General features: G+C 38.2%; 1 protein-coding gene across 6 annotated transcripts in view; it reads left to right on the top strand.

Moving 5' to 3' along the window:
* Nucleotides 1-20860, top strand: part of dzip1 (DAZ interacting zinc finger protein 1) — a 29725-nt gene that overhangs the window by 977 nt on the left and 7888 nt on the right. Inside the window, exons 2-16 of one of the 6 annotated variants that reach the window (XM_051706545.1) lie at nt 300-379; nt 924-1553; nt 6471-6555; nt 6640-6770; nt 6891-7049; nt 7706-7834; nt 9662-9724; nt 9816-9944; nt 10228-10276; nt 10459-10506; nt 11141-11200; nt 14136-14284; nt 14835-15021; nt 15896-16067; nt 20514-20827. In XM_051706545.1, the coding sequence (XP_051562505.1) occupies nt 377-379; nt 924-1553; nt 6471-6555; nt 6640-6770; nt 6891-7049; nt 7706-7834; nt 9662-9724; nt 9816-9944; nt 10228-10276; nt 10459-10506; nt 11141-11200; nt 14136-14284; nt 14835-15021; nt 15896-16067; nt 20514-20827 (2308 nt within the window). In that variant the 5' untranslated portion in view covers nt 300-376. Of the gene's footprint in view, nt 1-259; nt 380-923; nt 1554-6470; nt 6556-6639; nt 6771-6890; nt 7050-7705; nt 7835-9661; nt 9725-9815; nt 9945-10227; nt 10277-10458; nt 10507-11140; nt 11201-14135; nt 14285-14834; nt 15022-15895; nt 16068-20513; nt 20828-20860 lie in introns of all 6 variants that reach the window. The other 5 variants (XM_051706543.1, XM_051706546.1, XM_051706547.1 and 2 more) reach the window with 5 other exon arrangements.

The raw sequence follows: 20860 nt of genomic DNA, 5'->3' as shown, positions 1-20860 counted from the left end.
TTTTGCAGCCTTCATGTTCCAATATTTTTCAAACGTAATTATACAAACAATATTTTGTACAAAATGTGGTTAATTCAGTCTGTTTATTTCGTAGCCAAACCGTTTAGGAGAAAACAGCTCAGTAATCACAAATGAAAAACATTTTCATTTAATCCCTTAGCTAATAAATGTCAGATTACATTTATTAGGTGTGTGATTTGGTCCATTAAAAAGACCTTAAACATTCACGTGCACTTTCCTCCTTTCTGTTGTCGTGTAGTGTGCTGTGCAAACTGGGACACGCGCTCTTGTTTCCATAGAAATGTACAGGACGCTCTGATACTGCTGTGCTGCGCGCCGCTCTGATCATTCATCAAGACTTGACAAAAACAGCAAGATGGTAAGGAGACAACCGACACCACGAATCAGCTAAATAAGGTGGAATTTACTATATGTCGTCGATGAAATCAAGTTGTTGTTGTTGTTGTTTATTACCTGTTTTCTGAATGATTATAGTCATGTGAACATGTTTCTGTTGTTAGCTGGTAACCTTTAGCTGCAGTGGTGGAATCAATGACGAAAAATCTGGATGTTCTTGTGTGTGACCTTCAAAATTGAACTGGTTTGTTGGTTAAAGGGATATTTCACTGAAAAATTAACATTTTGTTATCATTTACTCAACCTTATGTTGTTAGAAACTTGTATTACTTTATGTTTAGCAGAATGTTAGCCCCAGTCACTATTCACTTTCATTGCATCCTTTTTACTATAATGAATTGTGGTTAACTTAACAAAAGTCCCCTTTTGGTTTTGGAGCAACATGAGGGTGAGTAAATGATTGTAGAATTATATTTTTTGGGTGAACTATCCCTTTAAATGTCATGCCACTGGGATTTAGGTTTCCTTCCCTGTAGAATTCACCTAGCTCTCTGTTTCCTCTGCAGCCGTTTTATGACAATGTCTACTACCCGTACCCGTCAGATCCTCCGGGAACTCATTCCTCAGCAGGGCTCCCATCCCTCCTGAGCTCTCCACAGAGTCAGCCCTCGTCCGGGAGCCAGAACAGACCAGCGACCACATCTGCCATGTCCGGACCCCTCACCTCCTCTGGAGTCGCAACCTCCATCAGCATCCCCCCACCCTTCAAATTCCGAGTCCGCCGTGAAAACGTTGACTGGCGTCGGATCAATGCCGTGGATGTGGACAGGGTGGCTTGCGAATTGGACTTCCATGCTTTACAGGAACACATCACTGCAGTGACATTCTGCAACGTGGAGGGCGAGCGCTGCCACCGCTGTCAGAGTCCCGTGGATCCGGCCCTGATTAAGCTCTTCCGGTTGGCCCAGCTCACAGTGGAATACCTGCTCCATTCCCAGGACTGCCTCAGCGTTAGCCTGCAGGCAGCCGAGGAGAGGCTGCTGGTGGAGGCGCGAGAGAGGGAGCAGCTCTGCGTCCAGCTGCAGACAAAAACCCAGGATGCCAAAGCCTTAAAGGAGGAACTAAAGCAGAGGAAGAAGATCATCGCCTCTCAGCAAGCCATGTTTAGTGCAGGGATCAGTGCCAATTACCACAAGGTCTGTGCAGCCCCATGCTGGAGTGTGAATGTGTGTATTAGCATTTTCATTGTCGCTTTCACCTCCCCCCAGGGCAAAGCTCTGTTCCGCCAGTCTCACAGTTAATTGATTCCAGTATATGGAAGGGTAGTGTGTTTGTCACCTTTTGATGGTGAGAAGGACAAACAATAAGGCTGAATCGCAATTTGCATACTAGTATGCAAGAGGATTGGTGCATCCCAAATCATAGTACGTAAAAAATGTTACACCGGCGGTTCCTGGATTGCATACTATTTCTGGTTGATTTTATTGCATCTGTGTGCATGCATTTGAGCTAATGTTGCGCACAACCCCTTGCGCTACACAAGAGAATTGGTTTGTTGTAAAATAGCTAAATAATAATTTGCATACTAGCTTATTCTTTTTTATAGAGCGCAAACAGTGCCCGACCACTTTTTCAGCCATCTTGGTTCCGGAAGTACACTCACTAAGCACTTTATTAGGAATACCTGTACACCTACTTATTCATGCGATTTATCTAATTAGCCTGTCGTGTGGCAAAAGTGCAGTGCATAAAATCATTCAGATACGGGTCAGGAGCTTCAGTTAATATTCACATCAACCATCAGAATGGAGAACATTTTTTATCTCAGTGATTTTGACCGTGGCATGATTGTTGGTGCCAGACGGGCTGGTTTGAGTATTTCTGTAACTGCTGATCTCCTGGGATTTTCACACACAGCAGTCTCTAGAGATTACTCAGAATGGTGCCAAAAACAAAAAACATCCAGTGAGCGGCAGTTCTGCGGACGGAAACCACTCTGTACAATTGTAGTGAGCAGAATAGCATCTCAGAATGCACAGCACTTCAAACCTTGAGGCAGATGGGTTACAACAGCAGAAGACCACGTCGGGCACTTTATTAGGACCATAGTGTTCATAATAAAGTGCTCAGTGAGTGTACAGTATATGTAATTGAGTGTGTAGGAAGACAGACTCGATTGCGTCATTCACAGTGCATCATGGGAGTGGGTGTCACTGCACAGTTTGTTTGCCGTGATTCTCTGATTGGTGAAACGTTTCTCTTCAGGATCATGGGTAGTGTAGTTATTCACCAGAGTTTCCTCTATTAAACACAAATCTTCACTATAAAGTTGAAATAACGCAGACTGATGGACCCAGCAGATGCATATACCATCGAATATGGTAGGTCTGTCTATAAAGGTTTATAAGTTATTGTTAAAAATCTATTCGCCTATGGAGAAAATAAATGGGATTTTTATGTCCGGAACCAGACTGTTACACTCTATATCATTCAAGAGGATCAGAACATCTCAAATCATAGTATGTAGAAATAGTATGTCAGAGGTGCCTGGGTGGCATACAGTTTTTTTGTGGATTTTTGTAGTATGCATCCGTGTATCCTTTTGGACTAATGTTGCACACAACTTCATGCGCTACACTATTTTTTTGTGACAGTTTTCATTTTATGCTGTTGTAGTGGGTCCCAATACTGGTAATTTAGCTTAATGTATGCTGACTTAAATACCACATAAAATGGCTTGACGAGTGCAGTTTTCTTTCCTGTGTTGTCATATTTCCTAATGAAACAGGAAATTGGGGTGGGCTGCAAGTTTTGTCACAACCATGATTTGCTACTTGCTGGGGGAGGGACATTCCAATTCATGAGAGTATTTAATTGGACAAAAATCTGTGTAGTGCAGCATGAGTCATCAATATTTTTGGTTTGTTTTCCTGGAAGAGAAAGACTGTAAATTGAAATCTACTAAAAGTTAATTTTGTCAACTGTTAGGTGTAAACTAGCATATAGATGGCTCCAAAGCTAACAAACATGGACTAAAAGCTTCTAAACTCCAATTTTGATTTCATGGTCTCTTTTGAAGTATGTAATTGAGCATTTTCAGCGTAATACACTGAAAACCATAATGAGTTGACTACTCAATTGATTGAGTAAATTTGTTCCCTCAATTATGTCTCCAAAATCATGCAATGAAGTTCACTTAATTTGGTGATCATATAGAAAGAACTTAACTATTTAAGTTAAGGTAACTAGATGCAAGTAGACTTTCATCTAGTTACTTAATAACGTAATCATTTTTCAGTGTAATAATTTTTATTGAATTGACTCAAATTGAGGTCATACAATAACAGCCAAAATAATGATGGTTATAACTTATTTTAGGTCAGTCATTAAATAAATGTATTTCTCCACAGAAATGCGCAGACACCTGTACTTAAGTTGCACATGCACAAGGAAAACATAGATAGAGTAAACGGTCCAACTTGACCAAAGGGGACACAGATCACCCTAATAGTGACATCACACAAAACAACTATTTGCAGCAAAACAACATTAACAATACTACAAGAGAGCTAAAACCTCTATGAATTCTTAATAACAACTATTTAAATGCCTTCAAATTTTTCCTTTGATCAGGGAAACATCATTAAATAATTCAAGAGCAAAGCATTGTGGGTATTTCCCTTAGCCTCAATTTAAAGGAACTTAGATATTTGAGTTATGAGCCCAGCACTTGACATTTCAAGTAATGTTTAATTAAGACAACTTGATTTTTCTGAGCAATGACAACAAGGGTTTACAGTGCTTTTCGCACATTGAAGAGTAGGCGAATTAGGATGCAGCTCAAACTAAGTGTTGTCTAACACTTTTAAGTCCATAATCAGGCTTGCAGGCTGGGCCAGGATTAGCTAATCACCAGACACTTTGTTTTTTGGACATGGCATTCAGGATTTTGCGAATGGAGCAGATGGTGTCAGCTGGTGACAATGACTTCTACTCAACTTTAAAAGAGCCTTAAGTGGAGGACACAAATCAAAGTGCCCATCCCCCTCATCCTGTTTCATTGAAATTAAACTGCATGTTGCATTTATTTCTGAAAATTCTCTCTCTGGAGAATGTTTCAGTCTTTCTCCCACTGTAATGATGATAAAGATGTTTGCTTATTTGCAATCATGTTGCCGTTGAACTTGATTGTGGCCAGCTGTTGCCAAGGCAACACTTGGTGTTTCATGGTTGCTAGGAGGACAAGTACCTAAGAGCAGCATCTAAATGAAAGTGCTGCACATGGTTTTCTGTGAGTGTTGTAATCTGATAGAGAGCTGTAAAGCATTTGAAATACTGAAAGATTACCAAAATGTAGTTGGGTGAATCTAATGAAGAAATGTTCACGTCATATTTCACCCCAAAATCAAAAGGAAAGAATAAGACATTATTTTGCATAAAGAATATCAAGGATATTTTTTGGACCATTGCAATTTTGGGCATTGTGACATTAAACTCCCCCAAATTTTTATTACGGTAATGCAAAAAAATCTCATTCTCATTCCTGTAATTAATGGTCGACAAATATGGGATTTGTAATGGCCTATGCTGATACCGATACCTAAAGCAGGGTGGTCAATCTATATACTTTAGTGTGATACAATAAATCAAATAAATTTAGAAAAAATTGCTGCATTTAAATGAACACAATATTTACACAAAATAAAAAAATAAAAACATTTGAAAACAGATAATGTGCACAATCTATTGACAAGGTTGTTGCTAGTCTTTAGGCGAAATGACCATTTCTGTTCATCAGGAATAGTTATAAGAAAAAAGGCCAAATTATATTGTCAGTCTCTAATTTTAATTTAGAAAAATCTTAAATCTTATTAAGAAAATTGTCTTTTTAAAATCAGCATTAAATTAAGACAAATACAACCAAGATGAATATTTACACTTTAAATAATATTTAATTTTAAATTGAAAATTACATTTATTTAAATGTAATTTATTTTATAAATGTATTTTAATTTTAATAATATATCACTTTTTATACTTAAATTTTTTTTTCATAACAGTAGGCTACTAAGAATTGGGAGAGAGGGGTTCAAATGTGCTTAATGGTCATGAAAATAATGTCACAATGCCAACAGTCTTTTAAATGGTTTAATAAGTAGTCTTCATTTCATTATGCAAAACCTTTCTTGACAGCTTTCATGAAGTTCACCCAGTTCTGCAGTACTTCTTTCAACACCTGCTGAGGTTGCAGATTGACACCAATGAATCCCTGTTTGCTTGGATCCATTTAACACATAATTGCATTTCACAGTTGATTTGGGAAGTTATGTTTGTGCAGCAATGCAATTATGTCACACTGTGAGTGCCTTAAGCAGGCAGTCTGTCTCTTGTTGCAGTCTTGTCACAGAAAAAACACAGAATGCGTGTTTGTATGGGTATAATTTGCAGTGTGGTTAAATTTGAATGAGCAAACCAGACGGGTGTTTTTGCTGCTAAATGTGGTGTGTGATGTGCAGTGCTGTGGATTTTCTCTCCTGTGTCTGCGTTTCCGTTAACTGGAGCGTGCAGCGAGAGGTAGAGCAGGGAAAAAGATGTAACATCATCCCTGCACCACCAGGTGTTTCCATGGCAACATGCCCACAGTGTCTCTTGGTATCATTTCTGAGTGGAGTGTGAGTGACAGCTGTGTTGAGCGCTGCCGGGACTTGTTTGTCACCTGAGCAGGCCTTGTGTTCACTCTGACCTTCAGCAATCATTCTGCTGGTCATAAGTGCCTTATTTTCACCCACTTTTCAACATGACAATGATGAACTTAAAATTCTCACCCTTGTTGAAAACTTGTATGACTGTCTATGTTCCTCACACAAAGCTATTGGATGGCTTCAGAAGACTTCGAATATAGCCTATGGACTATTTTTAATGGTGCTTTTTTGTCATTTTTGGAGATTGACACATCAGTCCCCATTAACTTTTTATGTATGGGTAAAACAGCATTTGGGACAATTTAATAAAAGATGAAAGAAAATCATACAGGTTTGAAATTACATGAGGATGAGTAAACAATGACAGATGAAACATAAATTAATAAAGCCCCTGATTTTGTTTCTTTTCAGTGCCAACATTGTGAGAAAGCCTTCATGAACGCCTCTTTCCTTCAAAGTCACATGCAACGCAGACATCCAACGGAATTTGACATCAGTAAGTAAACTCCACATGCTGAATCATTTCACAACAAAATGTCTGTCTGTATTTTGCTTGATTCGAGCATCTCAAACTTTCCAGAGCTGATAATAGATAATCAGAAAAAAATTCAAACCATGAAATTGCAAGATGAGATCAACAAACTGCAGGAGCAGCTGACACTGGTCACATCCCAAATGGAGACGCAGCAGAAAGATTACTCTGCCAAACAGGTTAGAGAGCACTCAACATGTCCTCACCAAACACATGCTGAATGTACTCAGGCCAAAACCAACAAAGTGTTTATTATATTTATTTATCTAAACCATTGTTTTAAACTCTCTTTCTTCTAGGAGAAAGAGCTCATTCAAAGGCAGGACGAGTTTAAGAGACAGTTGGAAATCTGGAAAGAAGATGAGAAAATACGGATGAACAGCAAAATAGATGAAGTGAAGCAAGCGTGTCAGCAGGACATGGATTCCATCTACCAAAGGAATAGAAATCTAGAAAATGTATGTTTTTATTTCAGACAAAGCTCATTTGTTTAAAGGGATAATTCACCCAAAAATGAAAATTCTGTCAATGTTCACTCACTTTCAAAACCTGTATGATTTTATTTTTAAGAATGTTCACAGTGCTTAATGTGCATGGGGACGGTAGTTGTCAAGTTCCAAAAATGACAAAAAAAGCACCATAAAGTTACCATTAATATAGTCCACAGGATTAGTGAATGACTGATAAGGGTTTTCTAATGACAAATGCCGATACAGATATCCAAAGATCAAGCTGGCCAACAGCTGATATATTTAATAAAACTTAATGGTTGGATATAAGATGTACACAAATTTGCTGAATTTAAATAAACACTTATTTTACACAATAATTATTCAAAATCACTAAATATGCGTATATTGAAACTATCCATTGACAAGGTACGTCTCCTGCACTATATTTCTAGAAATGTAGTCGTTATTTGCTGAAAAGCGTCCCCTTGCATACATTCAAACATGGCACATAAAGATTAAAACTTCTTGTGTTCCATGGATGAAAGAAGTTTGGTTTAGTATGACACTAGGATTCCTTTAAATATCTTACAAATTTCATTATGGAAAAACTGAGATATGAGATGATACTGAAATTGGTTTTGTATGGTACTTTTTTGCATCAGGAGCTGATGAAATTGAAGCAGAAAAATATGCTGGAAATCACACAGCCAGTACAGACACAACCCAGTGCACCAGCTAGCAGTGAACATTGGCAGGAAGTAGTTAAACTTCAACAAAAACTCCACAAACAAGTAAGAAATGCAACACTCAGATGGTTAAAGAATAGGGATGTACCGATACTGGTATCGGAATCGGGTCCGATAGCATGCTAATGTACTTGTATTTGTGCTCGTAAAATGCTTTGATACCAAAAACCGATACCATCTAATGTACAAATGCCATTACGTAAACATTCAGCGCTCAAATTAAAATCATTTAATGTCATAGTGTGATTATTAAACTGCAAAGGCTATGATTATATAAATATATAGTTTGCATGTGCAGTGTGCTTCAAATGTGAGCACTTGAATGTGTGTTTGTAGCAGTTCATAGCAAGCAGAGTGTTAATTAACATTGTAGCATGGGGCACATACAGACTACATATTTATTTTATTTAATGGCAGCCTTTTGCGGTTTAATAATCACATTGGGTCATGTAGCGGCACAATAGTAGTGACTTTATGAATTTTTTACTGGTAAAATGTAAATAATCAGAAACAAAATTGGAATTATGCAACTGTCTGCCACAGCACTTCAGAAGACAGTGACTCATATTATTCCCTAGGAGCAGCTTCAGTCCTTTGCTGTCATAGGTCAGGAAGAGCTAACAAATCTTGTTAAAACATCAAAAGCAACAACATGTGTGCTAAACCCATTACCTGCTAAGCTCCTAAAAGAGTTGTTTGCTGTAATCTCAGAACCTCTTCTATATATTATTAACTCCTCATTATCCTTAGGGCATGTCCAAAGAAACTTCAAGCTGGGAGTTATCAAACCCCTTATCAAGAACCACAGCTTGATCCTGGAGAGTTGCCTAATTATAGACCGATCTCAAATCTCCCATTTATGTCGAAAATACTAGAAAAGATAGTATCCTCCTAACAATGTTCATTTTTACAGAGAAATGGTATATGTGAAGAATTTTAGTCAGGATTTAGGCCCCATCATAGTACAGAGACTGCACTTATCAAAGTTACAAATGACTTGCTCTTATCATCTGATAGCGGATGCATTTCTCTTGTAGTGCTTTTAGATCTTAGTGCTGCCTTCGACACCATAGATCACAACATTCTTTTGGATATGATAGAAACATATCACCACTGTTTATTTATGTAATATTCACAATAATACTAATACTACTAATAACAATGCTAAATAAATAGTAGTTGTATTATATTTGAGCAATATCTCACATCTGTGATGCGCTGTTATGCAGCACTTTATTTGACAAAAATAGCTCCAGTGTTGTATTTTGGATTGTGCTGAGGTTCTGTATAAAAGCACTTAATTTGAAAAATAATACAATATTATGTTGACAATTAATTGTTCTATTTTCATTTGATTCAAATTTTTATGAATTAATTTATTTAGACACCATTTTGATGATAAAATTGAAATAAACTGTTAATGCAGAATTCAGAAAAAAATGTAAACAAAAAACAGGTATCACTATTGGCTAGTACCGGAAAAAGAAGTATCGGGAAATACACCCAAGGTGATCTCTTTAGTATTCATAGGTATTCATGCAAAACATTTACACACATATTTTTGTACAGTTGGATAGACGCTGAAACGTACAATATTAAGTTACTGACAATATCTAAACCATAAACACTTGTATGTACAGTATGCGCAACTTTAGAGACAGAAATGTATAATTTATATGTAAATGATGGAGAAACTTTGACAGAGAAAGACCTTAATGTCATTCATTTGGTATTTAATTGAAGTATAAATGTTGAACCATGAATATGGATTTTTATGAATACTAAGGAGATTACACTGATACACAACACCTTACAATTGAAATTGAGGCAGTTTTAAAGCTGATGCAGTAATGAGGGTTTGTTATTGTACAGGAAGTGAAGTGGGCAGGAAAAATGCAAAAAATGAAGGAGGACCATGACAATGAAAAAAGTCTGGTAGGTGTCATAAGCATCTTATTGCGTTTTAAATATAGGGATAGCACAAATGTCAGTTTTTTATACCTTTTATCTCTGTCTTGTCCTTTAGCTTCAGGAGGAACTCTCCAAATTGCACTCTGCTGTGTCAGAAGGGAGGGAGGAATCGCGGAGACAGGTGCAGGAGCTGAGTCACAGACTGCAGGAGCAGCAGCAAATTGTTGCCTCCCAAAGCAAAAAGGTCAGTACTGTAGCCCCGCACAGGAAGAGGCTCCATTATTCAGGAAATCCTGTATTAGTGTAGCCGTTCACAGCGTAATCTGGTGTTTGGGTTGAAGGAGAGTACAATCAGGAAATTTGAACAATTATCATCAAATTGATTATACTGTCATTACACAGGTTATCTTTCAAATGAACAATTTAAAAAGCAAATGATATGTTTTCAGATTTAAATTGGGGCTTAATGTGTTACTGACCAGAACTGCTGTTATAACAAATAACATGCAGGTCTGTTTGTCTCACAGATGAAACAGCTCTCATCAAAGCCACCAACAATAACTGTACAACGGGATGGTATGTAGACATAAGCTCTTTTCTAAAACTTAGTGCCTACATAGGCATCTGTCTTTCAGGGCAGTATCCTAACTGAAATCTAATAAGTATTAGTGTATTAGAAAGATAATTTATAGTTTTCATAATTTATTAATATACATAATAATTCTAAATGTATTTTTATTAATTTATTTTTGTTTTAGTGGCTGCTGCCCCGGCTCCTGAGATTAAAGCTAAAGTAGTGGTCAGTGGTAAGTCATTTCCACATTACCTAGATCCTGTGAAGTCCATCACCTTTACCATTTTACCATTGCAATTTCTATTTACTGTAGCTAGCTACCAAGAGTTGTTATTATCATGGTTCCTGAATAACATGATAAATAACAACGGCCCAGTTAATTCTCATCAATTCTCTTACAACATCTCCTAACTAGCTGTGACATGATAAAGTGTCAAACAATAAATCACTTCTCTTCCTCAAGTGTTTGTCCTAACTTGCCACCACCATTAACATGCATTGTTGCATGCATCGCATTGTTGTGTTGCGCTTGGTAGCCCCACTCGCTGTAAAATATCATTAGTTCAAAATCCCACTCCACATAGCTGTGTTTTAAACATCAAATATCTACAGTTTTTTTTTTTTTTTTTACTTTGTGTAGCATTTTACTCCTAGTGAGGACAGAATTACTTGACACTCACAAAAATATTATTTAACACCACTGAATCAACCTGAATATATATGGTTACACCAACACAACTCATTTTAAAGGTTAGATCAAGTAGAAATAGCTCCTTAAGGTAACATTTTCAGGTTACCACTCTTTACAGTGCAGTCCATCCGTAACCCCATCCTCTCTTCTTTTACCTTTTTGCGTTGTTTGCTAGAGCAGTACAACTTAGTCCATAAACTGGATCCTATAGTGGAGCTGTCTGAGGAAGATAAAGGTAAAGCAGTAAAAGTGATGGAGTTTAGTGGTCTGTGGCATGCTCGCATCCTATCTGCATGGATTTGGCACTCAGGTCTGTTGCCGTGTTTAGTCTGTGAGCATGTATCCGTGAGCCAGCAAGCTAAAGGCATGAGCTGAAAGTTGTTCATTTTTTAGATGCGTTAACTTATACCAAAGCACTGCAGCCTTTGTATGCTCAATAAATGCCAAAGTTTGCGCATGCATGTAATCATTGGACAACTCAGGGTAAGAGGTAGAAAATCTAAATATGGTGTTAAAGGAAATAAAAATAAATATTTTGAATGTTTGTCCTTCTCTGCTGCTTTTGGGTTTTTTAAAAACATGAAAAGGGTCATTCTACAATTGCAATGTAATTTCCATCTGAAATATCCCTTACAAAAAATCTAGAGTTCTGGCAAACTAGCAACAAATTTGTCACACTCATTATTTTCACATGCAAATGAGCTTGTGATTTGCCGCAAATGTTTGCCAGAAGTTTGCAGCTCTTCACCGGTAGTGGTGAACCTGCAGCAAACCTTTGGGAACAATGGACAGTTTGCCGCAAGTTTGCCGCAAAGCCCATTTTCATGTGAAAATAATAAGTGGCGAATTTGTGGCAAGTTTGCAGAATATTTGCCATGAACTCTCGATTTTTGTAAGTGATCATAAAAAGTACACGGACACTAAGCCACACTTAATAAATGTCTGAATGTCATTTTATTAGGTAACAAAATATCAAAGCAAATGGCATCTGCAAACAAATGATGCTAGACCTTTTCTCAATTAATTTCTCTTTTCTGCGCCATTTTTGCAATAGAACGGCAACTTTGTCAGTCATCTTGGTTCCGTAAGTAAAAATCCAATTAATTCCTCCCATAGAGGAACTGATTTTTAACAATAACTAATACAGCTTTAAAAACTGACCTACTATAAGCTTTGAGGTTCTTCATTGATGTGATATGCTTCTTTTGAAACCATCAGTCCACATTATTTCAACTTGTAATTTAAAAAAAAAATTAGGCTTACTAGTGGAATTTGTGGTGAATAACCTCACTTGATAATCCTGCACAAAATTTTCCACCAATCAGTGAAATGCGGTAGATAAAAATTGGGCCCAAAAAACCCAGCAGAGATCGCCCAGTCCCACTGTGAATGACATGATTGAGTCGGTCTTCCTACACTCTTAAACTTTTTATACACCGATCAGCCCCAACTTTAAAATCACCTGCCTTATATTGTGTAGGTCCCCCTCGTGCTGCCAAAACAGCGCCAACCCGCATCTCATAATAGCATTCTGTTATGATATTCTTCTCACCACAATTGTACAGAGCGATTATCTGAGTTACCGTAGACTTTGTCAGTTCGAACCAGTCTGGCCATTCTCTTTTGACCTCTCTCATCAACAAGGCATTTCTGTCTGCAGAACTGCCGCTCAGTGGATGTTTTTTAGTTTTTTTTTGGCACCATTCAAATTAAACTCTAGAGACTGTTGTGCGTGAAAATCCCAGGAGATCAGCAGTTACAGAAATACTCAAACCAGCCCATCTGGCACCAACAGTCATACCACGCTCCAAATCATGGTGATCACATTTTTTCCCCATTCTGAAGCTCCTGACCCCTATTTGTTATGCACTGCACTGCTGCCACACGATTGGCTGATTAGGTAATCGCATGGATGATTGTTGGTGCCAGACGGTCTGGTTTGAGCATTTCTGTAACTGCTGATCTCAAAATAATACTTTTTGTGAAGTATTTTGCTTGAAAAGTGTCCTTGTGCTATCTTTTTTTATTATTATTTATTTTTTACAATAATTGCCTCTTTTCATATTTTGTTATTTAATGCAATGACATTCATACTTTTTTGAAATGTAGCTTTAAAAATTGTCCAAATACTTCTCAGGGCCACTGTACTGTATATTGCAATAACACACTGAATTGTTTAATTACTTATTTATTTAAATGCATTGCCGTTTTCACGTTCTAAGAGAATAGTACTGTAATTGATATAAATTATTATCATAGTCTGTTATTAGTCTGTTTTATTAGTATATTACAGTTAAGTTAAAGTTGAAAGTAAAAGTCTTTTAATAAGAATGGACCCTTTTCACAGACTGTGATGACATGTAGTATCTGGGTAAATCTAGCAAACTTTTTGGCCCCACTTTATATCAGGTGTCTTTAACTACTATGTACTAACATTAGAATTTTGTGTAACTATATATTGTTCTGCATTGTTCACATTTGCTGCTGTTGAGGTTAAGGTACGTGTAGGGTTAGGGTTTAAGGTAAGGGTTGGGGTAGGGTTAGGTTTAGGATTAGGATTAGGAGGAAGGTTAACAGTGTAACTACAGATGTAATTAAATGCAGCTACTTACACACATATTTATATAATAATTGCATTGTATCAAATGCTTAAGTACATAGTAGTTCAAACAAATTGGGTCTAACATTTTTAAATTTTCAATTTTTTTTATAATTCTTTATAATTAAATTAATAATGTATTTATCAAATTTTTTACATTGTGTTATATTTCCCTGGAATTAGTTTAAAAATAAATACTAGTTACCTCTGCTCTGATGAGGTTTCTGACACAGCTGCTGAGGGAGTGACAGTAAATTTGGCATCTTCTCACTTCTGACTGTCGTAATCCAGTGCTCTCTATTTTTTTCCTCTTGCAGAAAGTCATAGTGGATTTTTTCTTTTGTTGTTGGAGCAAACGTGTAAGCAAAAATAATATTTGCTGTGGTCTCCCAATTACCACTATAGAAGTTTACTTCCACATTCCAAATCCGTTAGATACATTTAAGTTTGACTTTTTCCATCTGAAAAAAGTGACATCATCCGCCACTGCAATTGTAGATTGACCAAACGTTTATTCCACAAGTGCTAGTTGTCATGGTGTGTCTGATTGACATTCTTCTTATGTTTTTAGATTCTTCTAGCTTCTCTGAAAGTCACCCGGAGAGCCATTCATGGCAACAAGGAGTGGAGGAGCTGTTGAAGAACCCGGGTTTGAGGAGAGACATGCGTCTGGCAGCTCAGCAGAACCTTGATGATAGACTACTGAGCTTGGGCATCAAGGTAGTGCGTGTCAAACCACAGGCTCTATATAATAAAGGTGCTGAAAGTGATTTTTTTATGGAATAGTATGCAGAAAATGTTCCTTCTCCCTGAAATACATTACTGAAATAAGTGTCCTGAGATATCTCACCAGTCTCTGTGACTTTACTAGACTGTGTAAACAGCAAACAAAAATTATTTGATCAGCTAATCAGAAGACTTTAGAATAATTTTACACATTCTCTTAGTGTTGTAGTTGAAGCGGATCATTCAAGTTTAATGCCATATTCAGATTCCTAACTGTTGTCAGCTGAGGGCACTATTTTAATACTGCTGTATTTGACAACCTAAGGAGACGCACTGCTGCTCTACTGTTCGTTAACGGCCTCAACGCTATCTTTGGAGAGCGTGTTTTGGAAAGAGGGGGTGTGTCTAATTCAACAGCGCAGTTTCATGGAAGTTCCAGAACGGCTAAAATCGCTTACAACACCTTTAAATATATGCTTATTCTACAGTTGCACAGCAATGGATGCATGACACTGTTTAACCTCCATTTCTCTGTGATGTTCAGGGAGTCAGTGGTCTCTCTAATGGGGTTTATAAGAACGCCATGGCTCAGATTATCACTGACCGTCAGAAGAGACAGGAAGAGGATCCAGCATATCGGAGGGCACAGAAAGACATCAACCGTAAACTGGAACAGAAAGTGAAGGAGAGGAACACAGAGCAACCAGCCAAACCCAAACAACAAGATCAAGGTCAGGATTTAGCTCTACAGTTTCAAGGCTGAGAAGAAGGGATTAAATATAGTTTTATAACCATTCCAAACCAAATATGACATACTAATAAATGTCAGCACACTACTTGCAAGTGACTATAGCTCTGTTGCAAAACTAAGAAACATTTGATGCATCACATTTTAGGCATCATAGATGCTTCAGACGTGAAAGCTGTTCTAAACAGTATGCAACATTATTATGCTGCTGAAGGGTCCGATCACACTGAACGTGTTTTTGCATCCATCTGTGCTGTTTTTGAATATATTTTTTCTATGTAAACATGCAAGATGGACTTTTGACCACTGTGGTCTTTGACCATTGTGCTGTGTCCCACTGTTTTTGCAGTGTCTCGCAATAGAGTGCCGTGTCTTTAGACGCGGTGTCAAGTTAAAAGAACTTCAACTTTTAAAATAGTCATTAGACACTTGCATTCTGTTGTATTTGTTGCAGTGCATCAAGCTATATATCTTCAGAATGCATGTGGATGCACTAGTTCATGGAATTAAAGTGCACTATTTCACCCAATATTTCTGTGATGCTCTTATTATGTTTTTATTTTATTTTGTGCTAATTAGAGTATAAAGATGTTAGCTTAGCAATATGCTAATAACTTGAATCAACTTTGAGTGTTAGTTAAGTCTCTGGTGCACTTCACAGAAGGAGTATTGTTTGTATGGAGTGTTAATGGAGTCGCAGCTCTTGTAGAGGGTGTAAGTTCAGTCACTTAAGTGGTTTCATTTGAGTTTGAATGCTGCCTTAGAAAGTAGCTGTCTACGTAGATAGCAGAAATCAAGGCAGCTCACACGGGTTTGGAACAGAGCTAAACTTTCTCTTATTTCTCATTGTCTTGCAGTGGTTCAGTCCAGACCCAGATCCAGCAGTTTTCCTTCTACAGTGACTCGTGTTGTGTCAGGGCCTGCTCCTAAACATCAGCACACTCCACAACCAGCTCCACGTAGCAGAACCAGCACCCTGCCTAAGACCTCCACACCACTACAGCATAGGAAGTATGGACAAACTGGAATGTGGGTGCTTGAACGTATTAGAAAGGGTTGTTTTTAATTCAGAGAAATTACTTAAAGACAACATGTATATACAAGTTAAGCTTAATTGACAGAATTTTTGGCATAATGTTGATTACCACAAAAAATTATTTAGACTCATCCCTCCTTTTCTTTAAAAAAAGCAAAAATCAGGGAGTGGCGTGGCGCCATGTGAGGTTCGGACGTTCGAATGGCGAGCTATGTGCACTTTGCTAGTTTTAACACTTTTAATGATATAAACCGGTGAGATTCGATACACCCTGATTCTTAACTGTTCTAGGAAGACAATATGTCAAAGAATTCAAAATCATCAGGCTCTGGAGACATTAAAAGACACTTACGTGCTCAAGTGGACTCCCTGAGCATCAGGCCGCCAGCCCGGGAGCCGATTTGGCCGGTGAAGTGAAGGAAATCCGCAGAGAATTGTTGAACATGTCGGCAATGCTGACAAAGGTCGTTGCTGACTTGGAGGATCTTGCTGCAATATGTTGATCGATCACTGCCATGGAGACGAAATTCACTGAGGTGGTTACAAGAGTGGGGGATGTCGAGAAACGGATCAATTATCTGGAGTCATCGGAGAGGGAAGTAGCTGCTAATCCGCTAGCAACCAAGGTGGATTTGGAGCGCGTCTGGGAGAAGCTGGAGGATTTGGTGAACTGTAACCGGCGGAATAACGTCCGAATTGTTGGAATTCCTGAGGACGAAGTAGGTCGGGATATGGTTAAATTTCTGGACGGGCTCTTCCCGAGTCTGCTTGGGAAGACATAACAGGCCATAAGCGACAGGCCCCGAACAATTCTGGCCAAATATCTGAGATCATCCGATAAAGATCTTGTGTTACGCGAGGCGAGGAGTAAAGGAAGGCTTTCTTGGAAGAACCACAGCATTTTCTTTTTCCCAGACTTTGCGAATTCGACGAGAGAAATGTGATCGATTCAAGGAATGCAAGAAACTCTTACATCAATGGAAGGTCACTTTTGCACTGATGTTCCCGGCCAAATTGAGAATAGATGTTAAGGATGGCCACAAAATATTTACATGTCCCCAGCAAGCGATGTCCTTCATAAAGTCAATGGACTGAGTAAGTTATTTTGTGGTACTCACGTTGCAGCCAAGTATGCCTGACTCACTGAACATTCACTTGACCTTCCAAGGAAACTGAGCGCCTTTTTTGTTTCTTATTGTGCTGGTTCCGCCTAGCGGCTGGAGTTTGTTTTGTGTAGTAGCACTCCTTCGGGACAGTGTTGTTGATGAATCTGCATGTTCTTTGTGCTTATGCCTCCTATTGGTTGGAGTTTGTTTTGTGGAGTATCTTCTGTTGTGTAATTCTGTCTCACAAAATTTGTATATAAACACCGGACTTGAGCAACCCGACGGCAAAGTTGTCGCGGGGGCTCTCGTAGGCGTACATGGACTGTTTGAGTTTAGAGGGATGAACACCAGTTGGCGCTGTCATGTGTGGGGTTAATGCACACGTTTTTCTTTTTTCTGTTTGTTTGGTTCGGGGGGAAATTTGGGGTTTGATTGTTGCACTAATGTTGGAATGTGGTCTTTATAATTTTATTTTTGACACACAAATATGAGTGGGTTATCTTTCTCCACGTGGAATGTGAATGGGTTGGAGTACCTCATAAAAAGAAGGAAGGTTATTTCTCTTCTTAAACGTAAGAAATATGATATAGTGTTTCTTTAAGAAACGTATCTTTTCCCGCAGGAAGCTGAAAAATTTGGGAAGATATGGGATGGGCATGTTTTCTTTAGTGCTAGCTCAAGTAAGAGCAGGGGAGTCATTACACTGATAAGTAAGCATCTACAATTCAAATGTCTCAAACAGATTAAAGATAAATTAGGAAGAGTCGTTATTGTTTTAGCAGAAATTCAGGGGCAAAGGTTGATTTTGGCTAATATTTACGCACCTAACGCTGATGATCAGGGCTTTTTTATAGATCTTGAAGGGATGTTGCAAGCCACTGGCACCCCTCATGATATAATACTGGGAGGAGACTTTAATCTATTGATGGACTCGGTCCTTGATCATAGTGAAGCAAAAGTGTGTAAGCCCCCTAGAGCAACATTGATGCTTCACAGGATGTGTAAAAATCTTGGTCTTACAGATATTTGGAGACTTTTGAACCCATCTGGTAGGGACTATACATTTTTTTCATCAGTCCATAAGATTTATTCTAGAATAGATTTTTTTTTTATATATCTAAGTCCCTCATTTCATCAGTTGTTGATTGCTCAATTGGAAACATCTTAGTCTCAGATCACGCCCTGGTTAGTTTAGAGATGTTGCCACATATGGAGAAAAGGAAATCATATATTTGGTGCTTTAATGTATCCCTTTTGCAAAATCCTGAATTCCAACAAATGTTAAAGGCTTAAATCAATGTTTATATGGAGACCAACTGGTCCTCAGTATCCGGGCATCTTCCAGTAGTCCAAACAAGGCATTAAGTATTTGAGCATTTTATTCCCAGCAAATTTGTGTGATTTAGTTAATTTTGAGCCCTTAATAAAAAGGTTTTCGAGTGATGTGGGCAGGTGGGCTTCATTACATTTATCTATGATTGGGAAGGTTAATGTTATTAAAATTAATTGTATTTCAAAATTCAACTACCTGCTACAGTCTCTCCTTGTAGATGTCCCCCTCTCTTATTTCAAGCAATTTGATAACATAGCGAAGTCCTTCATTTGGAATGGTAAGCGTCCCAGATTACATTTCAATAAGTTACATAGGCCGATTGACAAAGGTGGGCTAGGCCTACCCAAGATTTTGTTTTATTATTATGCATTCGGTCTCAGACATTTGGCTCATTAGTCACTTCTGCCTGAGAGAGCCCCTTCCTGGTTTTGTATTGAACAGGAAGATCTTGCCCCTATTTCGCCATTGCAAAGCCTTTCTATCAAACAAATCGGAGAAGTTAAGTCACACCCCATTATCTTGCATTTGCACTTGGTATGGACAAAAGAATCCAGAGTGTTTAATTCTGACATTCATTTAAATGTTGCCTCGAGCATATGGATGAACCCAAAATTATGTATTAATAAGTCCCCTTTCTGCTGGTCAGAGTGGATTGTGAGGGAAGTTAATACACTCGGTGAACTATATAAGAATGGAGTGTTGAGGTCCTTTGAAAATTTGGTTCAGCATTTTGGGATTCCCAGATCTCAGTTCTTTAGGTATTTACAGCGGCGCCACCTGCTCTGTACTATTGTTGGGAGTAGCATACACCCCCCTAAAGTGGCAGATACTCTGGGAGTGGTGATTACTGCTTTTGGAAAAGGTCATGAGGCATCAGTGTATTACTCCCTGCTAATTCAGAGTCTGGGGGACAGAGCTTTAACTTCTATCAAGAGATTATGGGAGAAAGATTTAAACTTGGTATTGGAGGAGGGAGTGTGGGCTAGGATTCTAAAAAATGTCAAGTCTGTATCTAGAGATACAATGGTGCACCTTATGCAATTTAAGATTTTACGTAGATTCAATTGGACCCCAACTAGATTGTATAGGCTTGGTCTTAAAGACACACCCACCTGCTGGCGATGCCAATCAGAAGATGGAACACAACCCATGTTTTTTGGTGGTGTGTTAAGATCCAAGAAATTTGGTTGAAGGTTCAGAATTTTGTGTGTGATGTGTTGGGCACTCGGGTTTCGTTTTGCCCCAACCTCTGCATTTTAGGCGATGGGCATCAATATAGGGGATAAACACTTAAAAAATTGGGTTCTGTCCAGTGTTATAACAGGCAGACAGATTGTTTTAAGGGGATGGATGTATATAAATATCGGGCGTCGGGGTGGTTTGGTGATGGGGGAGGGGTAGTAGTGGGAGTTAAATGTTGATTCAATGTATATATGTTTTGTTTTCCTTTGTAAACTATATGAATCAATAAAAAAAAATGTTAATCGGAAAAAAAGCAAAAATCAAGGTTACTGTGAGGCACTTACAATGGAAGTGAATGGGGCCCATTTTTGGAGGGTTTAAAGGCAGAAATGTGAAGCTTATAATTTTATAAAAGTACTTACATTAAGTCTTCTGTTAAAACTTGTGTAGTTTTTGAGCTGTAAAGTTGTTTAAATCGTCGGTTTTATAGTCATTTTAGATATTTGGGTTTATGGCATTATGTTGTCATGGCAACAAATTGTAAAATTGGAAATAACTTTACACAGAAAAGGTAAGTAAGCAATTTTATCACAGTAAAATCATGTTAACACACATTGTTTACATTTTGTTAGCATTTACAGATTGGCCCCATTCACTGTACTGCACTGTAACCCAGATTTTTGCTTTTTTTTTTTTTAAGAAAAGGAGGGACGAGTTGAAATTAGTTTTTGAGGTAATCAATATTATGCCACAAATGCTGTTGATTTAGCCTAGCTTGTATTGAAATTATTCCTTTAATGATGTGCTTTTCCCCCAAGAACCCCTCCATTCAGCTCTGATGAAGAATCATCTGAGGATGAGGAGTCTGAGGAAGAGGCCCCTCAAATGCAGAAGAAACCTGCCCTGGTCAACAGCACCCCAGTCAAAGCCCATACACCAAATCAGCGCTCGGCCCCTCACACTCCTGCTGTGCGCTCTGCAGCTCCTGTGATCAGTGCGGACCAAAAAAACATGACTGCTCTGAGCGAGAGTGATAGTGAGTGGAGCGATGGCAGTGAGATGGAGGAGCTCAACCTCTCACAGCTGCACAAACACACAGACCAGAATGGAAATGTGGAAAAGATCACACACAGTAAGTCTCTGATCTGACTAGTGTCATTGTGTT

Source organism: Myxocyprinus asiaticus, chromosome 9, assembly GCF_019703515.2.
Source record: "Myxocyprinus asiaticus isolate MX2 ecotype Aquarium Trade chromosome 9, UBuf_Myxa_2, whole genome shotgun sequence".
Lineage (NCBI taxonomy): Eukaryota > Metazoa > Chordata > Actinopteri > Cypriniformes > Catostomidae > Myxocyprinus > Myxocyprinus asiaticus.
The sequence above is the reverse complement of the archived record's forward strand: the minus strand, read 5'-3'. Positions and strand labels throughout refer to the sequence as shown.